At 34.1% G+C, this 8,275-nt stretch overlaps 1 protein-coding gene across 1 annotated transcript; it reads right to left on the reverse strand.

Moving 5' to 3' along the window:
* Nucleotides 1-6,268: 6,268 nt before the first annotated feature.
* Nucleotides 6,269-7,833, reverse strand: LOC134266038 (XK-related protein 9-like). Its single transcript, XM_062748268.1, has 2 exons — nt 7,161-7,833; nt 6,269-6,756 (listed from the first exon to the last, which is right to left on the reverse strand). Exons 1-2 carry the CDS (start codon nt 7,454-7,456, stop codon nt 6,501-6,503), a joined length of 552 nt encoding a protein of 183 aa, XP_062604252.1. The 5' UTR covers nt 7,457-7,833; the 3' UTR covers nt 6,269-6,500.
* Between the last annotated feature and the right edge of the window lie 442 nt (nt 7,834-8,275).

The raw sequence follows: 8,275 nt of genomic DNA on the forward strand, positions 1-8,275 counted from the left end.
TACACACACTAATAAGATAAAAAAAACGGTCATATACTCATACTTTAACAAAATTTTTCAATATGAGTGGGTCTTCCTTCCATTTATTGAAAGATAATCCTAAAGGTTTGCAATAAGCATGATAAGATATACATTTTTTGGTTTACAAAAACATGGAACGAAGACCGAGTATACCTTAGAAGTTCACTATTATGACAAAATATTCGCATCTTTCAGAAAAAAACTTCAAGTCCATTAAGTCAAGGGCCATATAACAAACATGCAAACATGATTTAAATGCCCAGAATCATCATGAGCCATGTAGCATAATCATGATAATGGTTAGCGTGTTAGTCTCAAAGCAGTATGATAAGTCTTATTTTTATTACTTAGGGTTCAAATCCCACGAAAATCAACTTATATTTTATAAAATAACATTTTTAAAGATTTTTTTTCTCTCAGAAAAGTTTTTCCCCTCATAATTTCATAAATTTTGATAATTAAAAATTAATAAAGTAAATGCAATACGCACAATAACAGATGTTAATCATTACATCAATAAAATTTCAAGAAGAATGTGCAAAGAGCAGAGAGAACATTCGCGGTCAAATTCATCGCTTTTTACAGGTTTCCATAGCAACGGTAGACATTTTGAAAACTGAATGACCACACAACACAACTTTAAGCTGTGAAATTCTCGTTGAAGAAAGTTTCAGGAAGATTGTTCCAGTCATCTCCGAGAAACAGCCCGTAGAACAAAAAGATGCGTTAAATCGCAATATGTCACCAGACTTCGTTCGGGCGACATAATTAACCTAATCTGTAACCCCTACTATGGCCTGATTTTGTGCTTTTACGACAATAATTAGGAAAAACGATGAAATGGTTCTTACGACGTCAACAATTTCGGATTTTGTAAGCAATGCATGACGCAAAAACTGATGAGAGAACATCCAAAGAAACATACTTTCAATCTAAAAAAAGATTTTCTTTTTTACCAAAAAAAAAAAAAAAGAATTTCATATGCGCCGATAATTCACCTGCACTGATATGTATTTATACCGCAATCTGACAGTTTTAGAGGCATTGGGCTTTGAAAAAAAATAAACTTAGTAATTAATTCCAAGACTAACCTAGATTTAATTGAACTTTTTTGAAATTTCACAATTTGTTTACTTTCTAGAATAACTTTCATCTACTTGAATAAAAAAAATATCTAGGGAAGAAATACAAAAAATATTTGGAAAAAATGTAATAATTCGGCCCTATTCCGACAAATTCTTATAGGGTCCAATGGTAAAATTTGACAACGTTTGAGATCATGGTTCTTAAGAAATCGGGATGAAAAGCGTTTGATTTTTTCATCTTAAAAAAAAATTAATTATCCAAAAATTATCAAAATCCCTAGGGCTGAAATAATTAGACTTGGCCTCTGTGATAACTGTTTGAAAGCTAGTTGGGGGAATTTATTTCTTAATAATTCTGCCGGAATGTAAATTAGGCAGGTCGATAGGTCAGCAGCTAAGGAGGCCTAATACGCATGCAAATCTTGTGCGCATCTGTCTCTGTATCCGACGCTAAGGAAGCCAAATATGCATGTAAATCTCGTGCGGCTGCCCTTGTGTTTGACGTCAATGTGCGAGGACTATTGAAATTGGCATGATGTCCTTGTGTAATTTAAATCTATTAGTCTACATTATTCATGTCTAAGTCTACAATTTTATTTCACAATGAAACGGAAATATAAGGAATCACTGTCTAATTATGAAAGTATGCCAGGGACATCAACAATAGTGGGAAACATGGGATAAATTTAGCATAACGGGCTTCGCCCGTTATGCAAATTATCCCATGTTTCCCACTATTGTTGATGCCCTGGCATACTCTCAAAACTAGACAGTGATTCCTTAAATATACAGAAAATATATTAATAAAATCGTAAAGAGGATATTGAATCCAAGTTAATGGCTAATAGAATACCTGTAAATAATATTATATTATATTATAGAAAAAATTTTCGTTGAGAAAACATTACTTGATCTGCCTCACGTTTTACGAAATGACGTCACATCGACAACTGCATTGTGATAGTGACTTATTTACAACTTATGCGGGAATAAGAGACCCATTTCTTTTTTACCGTACGGTTATATGTACCTGAGGAGGGAGAGTGGTCTAGGTAACAGTGATGTTATTGACGTGGAGACCCCAGATACTCAGGATGTCAAAAATCTATATATGTACACATAGCAATACACAGGAAGTCTGTGTTTGGTAATCAGTGTCAACATTCCGTGTGTCTAATTTTGAGAAAAAACTACTTGAAATAATTGAAATATTTCAATATAAAACTTTTGAACAAATTAAAGAAATATCGTTTCATATTTCAAAAATAATAATTGTAAAATTAAAGAAAAGAACACAGATTGAAACTACTAAGTAATCATAACTTTTTTAAATTAAGTTTTAAAATTTAAATGAAATTCATTTATAGGCCTATATTCGTCGTGTGAAAATTTACAATGTACAGCGATAGGAATATATTTACGTTCTTACCAACAATATTGTCAAAAATATTCATCTTTTGCCAAAGTTTTCGTGTTTTTAAAAATTTTCATGCTTCCGAAGTTTCTTTGCGAATTGATATTTTTCTATTATCTTCAATTTTTCATTTCGAATAAAAACAGACGTTGGGAAATTCGAACTAAAATTTACAAAGATAAAAAGTTTTTCTCAAAACTCATGTTTCTGACATTTCTTTACAACATGGCAATCGCTACCCAGAGTTGTCGTTCGCTTCCCTACAACACCTCTGTCAACGTCTACATGCCAAGATTTTTGGCAAAACTTACTTTCACATATTGGATCATAAATTAATTTATGAATGTAAAACTTCTATATTCTTCTTTAACATGTTGAATAAAAGATTATTTGTGAGAATTAGATTCTGGTATCGATTTTTTAACATAGGTTAATCTTCTTGTGGACAATTTTAAACAAAAAAATCACGTCCCCCTGCCTTCGTACTAATTTTTAGACGTTGCCATGGTTAAAGTGGGACGATAACTCTGGGTAGAGATTGACAACATGGTGGAAATTGTATTCATATATACAAAGATAAAACATGGGATATTCCGATAAATTTCCGATGGAAGTTTTGTACATGGATGATCTAAATTCTACAACATATCTCTTGGACGACACGTCGCTAGCTGGTTTGTCAATCAAATCAGAAGCTATTGTTTTTTAAATGATTGACAGGCTGTAAATTATTGATCTTGAATCAGTTAGATTTTGGGGGTGTTAACGTAAAATTGGGTGTTTAACTAATGACAAGAGGCCCATGGACCACATCGCTCACCTGAGTAACTTTGGTGATGCAGTTCTTAACCAGATTTCCACTTTCCTTATATCTGTTGTGGCCCACTACCCACCCACCCCCACCACCACCAACACCCCGTCTTGATTTTAACAATTTAGAATCTAAACCACATCAGGATGCTTCCACCTACATTTAAGTTTTAGCTTTCCTGGCCAACTGGTTCTTGAGAAAAAAAACTTTTCCTATATATTTCTCTATAAAATTTGGATTCCCTATTGTGGCCCGGCCCCACTCCCGGGTGTCATGATATTAACATTTTAGAATCTACACTACCTCAGAATGCTTCCACATAAGTGTAAACTTTTATGGCCCTGTGGTTCTCGAGAAGATTTTAAGAGATTTTTCCTAAATATTTCTATGTAAAACTTGGATTCCATATTGTAGCCCCGCCCTACCCCCGGGGTCAGGTTTTTAACAATTTAGAATTTACACCACCCAAGGATGCTTCTACATACTTAGTAAGTTTCAGTTATTTTCGCCCACAGCTTCTCGAGAAGAAGATTTAAAAAGATTTTTCCTTCATATTTCTATGTTAAACGTGGAGTCCCTGTTGTAGCTCCGCCCTACCACCGGGGGTCATGATTTTAACAATTTAGTATCTACACTAACCAAGGATGCTTTCACATAAGTTCCAGCTATCGTGGCCCACTGTTTCTTGAGTAGAAGATTTTTAAAGATTTTCCCTATATATTTCTATGTCAAACTTGGATTCGATATTGTCGTACCGCCCTACCCCCGGGGGTCATGATTTTAACAATTTAAATCTACAATACCCCAGAATGCTTTCAGCTTTCCTGGTCCACTGGTTCTAAAGAAGAAGGATGCTTCCATATAAATATGATCAATAATGGCTTTGCTATTCTTGAGAAGATTTTTAAAGAATTTTCCTATATGTTTCTATGTAAAACTTTAGTCGGCCATTGTGGCCCCGCCCTACCCCCGAGGGTCATGATTTAAACAAACTAGAATCTACACTACCTGAAGATGTTTCCCCATAAGTTTCATCTTTCCTGACACAGTGGTTTATGAGAAGAAGATTTTTAAATCATGCCACCAAATTTTCATTAATTATCTCCAATTAGCTCCCCTTGAACGAGGGCGTGGCCCATTATTTGACAAACCTGAATCCTCTTCACCAAGGATACTTTGTGGCAAGTTTGGTTGAAATTTGCCCAGTGGTTCTGGAGAAGAAGTCGAAAATGTGAAAAGTTTACAGACAGATGGAAAGACGGACGCCGGACAAAATGTGATCAGAAAAACTCACTTGAGCCTGCGGCGCAGGTGAGCTAACAAAACAGCATGCTATAGTGAGTTTTGATGTAGTTTGATGGTTTCTTCCAGGTTAAAATAGCAAATCACCTTATTATGCAGTATTTTCAAGAATCGTTAGTTTTGTATGATGTCATGGTTAAGTTTTCCCGTACAAATGAAGCTCTGCTCCCTTTTGTAACCCTAACTTTGCTGTATAAGTACGGAAATCACCAAGGTCAAGGTCAAAAGTTCAAAGTTGTTGCTATCCTATGACAGGTCTTACGACAGAGATGACAAATTTGAAGTATAAAAGTCCTGGTATATATCGTTCAAACGTTAAGGCCATAGTATAAGCTTGGAATTTTTGTATAAAAGTTGGTCAAACTCCAAAATCAAGGTCAAATTTGGTGGTACCAAAGAAAGGTCTTGTCAAGGAATACACATACACTGAACCAAACTTCTAAGTGTTCACCTAACATTTTTTTAGTTTTAAAGAACAAATGCATACAATAAATAATTTCTTTAATTCATGGTTAATGATGCATATTTCAGTTCGATGTTACGTAAATTTCATGTAAGTATCTCGTCGGAATTTTAAGCAAAGTGTTAAGGTAATGACATACACTCAAAATGAAAATTCACACAAAATAATCTCTATGGAGTAAGACCACCACTTGCTCTAATAATGGCATGACATCCTTTACTATTGGACACCATGTACCCCTGAATAGGAGATTGACACCTCTGCTGCCACACCTACTGCATAGATCTTTGCAAACCATTGGAATTTTGTGGAGGGGGGGGGGGCTTTGATATTCCTTTTAAAAATCCCAAATGTGTTCAATGGGATTCAGATCTGGGAATTTGACATTGCATCATCACACAGATGCCTTTTGGACAATACCCTTGCGCGTTTAGCACGCAAGTGCACCGCTTTAAGCATGATTCAGACTGCTTGAGCTGATATTTGACTGTCACGAACACCGATTTCTTATCATTTTCATACGATTGAAATTGTTTGTTTTCATGTTTCTAAGATTGTTTCAGGACAATTAAACACTCATTTAACCTGGTGTGACGCGAAATTTTGACCTCAGACGAAAATCAAGGTCACTTCCGGTTTGGTTAAATTTTGTCCAAAACTTTCAAATTGTTATAAATTGGCGATGAAAAATGACGCACAGCCTATTGAAAAATGTGTTTTAATGGATTTTGATACGTGTTTTTAATTTTTAAAAGTAATATCAAGGACAATTAAGCACTAAAATAAAAGTAAGTAAAAGTGGTGTAATGATCGTCCAGATATCAACATTCCAATGGCTCTCCCTTCTATCTCAATGGTCATTTTTCCAATGTTTTGTGTTTTTTAGTGAAACCAGTTTTTAGAATTTGAGAATGATCACAAAAAGATGCTTATTACACAGAACACGTGCCGCAAAGTACAGATTTATTGTTTTTCAAGCTTCGTCACGGAACATTAGTTTTCATCGGTGATAGTTTATTTTCTTTCTACAATTGTTGAGAAGACTCATTTGTTGTAATAATATGAAAATATCATACAATTCTATAAAGTAGTTTTTAAATGAAAACATTTATTAAAGTGAACACTTAGAAGTTTTGTTAAGTGTATGTAATATGAAAGTCATAGATCCACTAAATCAAAATTTATGGTCAATGTTTTTGCAAACAAACAGATAGACAGCTAGACAGACGGACGAACACGACAAAAAGTATATATCCCTGAATCTTCGATTACGGGGGCATTAAAAGATCTTCTGTTTAAGTGACAGCTTACTAAATGACTTCTGAAATGATTGTGTTATCTTATAAGGTTGCTATCATGTTGTTAATATTGAATTTACGGTACTAAGGGGTGGGGGTGTCATTTTCAGCTTTCATAAAATCTAAGGAAAAACTTACGACTACGAATCGAAATATCTTCACAGTCCTTGAGATTCTCTTGTTCTTTGAGAATGAGGTAGATCTGTAGAAGCAGTTGGGGAGCGGATTCAATAAAGGCGTCAAACATTCTTAGTAGACTCGCATTCATATTGTTGTTGATCATTTCTCTATGATGGAAGGTACTTTCCTCCTCATTGTCCTTCATTCTGCTTTTGAGGCCATGGTATATGTATGTTATATTACTGCAAAATAAAAAATGTTAATTTCAACATGCAAAAAATAGGGGTGATAAGATATTTTTTTCAGGGCCCTTATTAAAAAAAGTTTCTATTTACTCAGCTTATATCTATAATCATTATGACAAATAATTGTTTATCGTGTACATTTCTAATTTCAAATTTTTATACATTTTTTTCTTTTCCATACTAGTAAATTGGCTTATTCGATGTCAATTTATAGTAAGCTCCAATCGACCGGGCTTTTCAATATGACTCAAAATGTGACCGAGGATTACTGGTACATGTATTTCCAGATAGATCTATAAGAATTATTGCACAGTAAATATACCTTAAAAGGACACAAATTGCATGTTTTTCATTTACATTATTATCCATACTCATTTCAAATGACATAAAGTCAAATATACCTCTCTAAGGTAGCAAATGGAAACGTCAAAATCAATAAAATGAAATTTCGGGGAGGACGAGTTGTCGGATAAGATGTATCCCTAAGCCTGATCGAACTTAAAATTCCAGTTACTATGAATGCAGCAACAACAACAGATGCCGTCAAAATGCACTCTAACATCATTCCATCGTCGTAATAGCTTTTGGCCAACCAAATGTCCGTAAAGACATCAACGCAAAATAAAAGCACAGAAAAGACATTCAAACACAAGTCCATGCGAGAAAATGGATATAACTGATTTGTCATGGTGTCCATTCACGACCGATTTCAGGCACACTTCTTCAATGTCCACCATAAGTTGATCAGCTAATTTTCTTCTCACTTCAAATCCACCTTAGGCTGATCATTTAATATCACTTAGATGTACGGTTCTGGTGTTTCTCCTTTTCTTTATATTGATTTGAATTGAAGAAATCTCCCCCACGTTTCATTCTCAGAACCGTCCCATCTAATTACTTCCAGGAAAAATCTTACGGAACACACAAGTCCCATTTTAGATCAATCGTGTCAATACAAAATTAAGAGTAAATACCCGATAGAACACGTTAAAAGCCAACATGATCGGAGACGCACTAGGGCGCGTCTTTTCAACGATTCTATAAATATCTTGCAAGGCATATAATTATGTATACATAAAAATACTGTCTGGAAATATATTTAATATCAGTGATATCCGTAGAAACATAAAGAATACTTTCTGGAAATATACATATTCATCTCAGAGAGATCCATAGAGACTAAATATTTTGGTCTGATGTCTATATATGGGTCTTTCTATAGGAAATAGAGGGAAAACAAAAGTACTATTAAGTATTTGAAGCAGATAATTGCTGGAACTTGGGGGTTTAAACAAATTGCTATGAAAATCTTTATATTTTGGTGGATTTAAACCTTTTCCGAAAAGAAAGTTTTAAAGTGATTAGAATGATAGATGATACAAAAAAAAATATTATATGGGTTAGTATAAATTCTTTTGTGGTAAATGATGCATATAAATAAAATAATACATTTCTAAAATATTCAGAATTTTTTTAACCTTCTATTATGTTCAAAATTGTACCTTTCACCAACCAT

The sequence above is a fragment of the Saccostrea cucullata genome, unplaced genomic scaffold, assembly GCF_032062105.1.
Source record: "Saccostrea cucullata isolate Sc308-1 unplaced genomic scaffold, CSIRO_AGI_Scuc_v1 ctg10052, whole genome shotgun sequence".
NCBI classification, from domain to species: domain Eukaryota; kingdom Metazoa; phylum Mollusca; class Bivalvia; order Ostreida; family Ostreidae; genus Saccostrea; species Saccostrea cuccullata.

What these genes read in the sequence shown, in the direction of transcription:
- LOC134266038 (XM_062748268.1), bottom strand. Translation starts at nt 7,456, where the DNA reads ATGGACACCATGACAAATCAGTTATATCCATTTTCTCGCATGGACTTG. An exon ending in CCATTTGCTACCTTAGAGAG is followed by an intron (nt 6,757 to 7,160) that starts GTATATTTGACT and finishes TTTATTTTGCAG; the next exon opens with TAATATAACATACATATACC.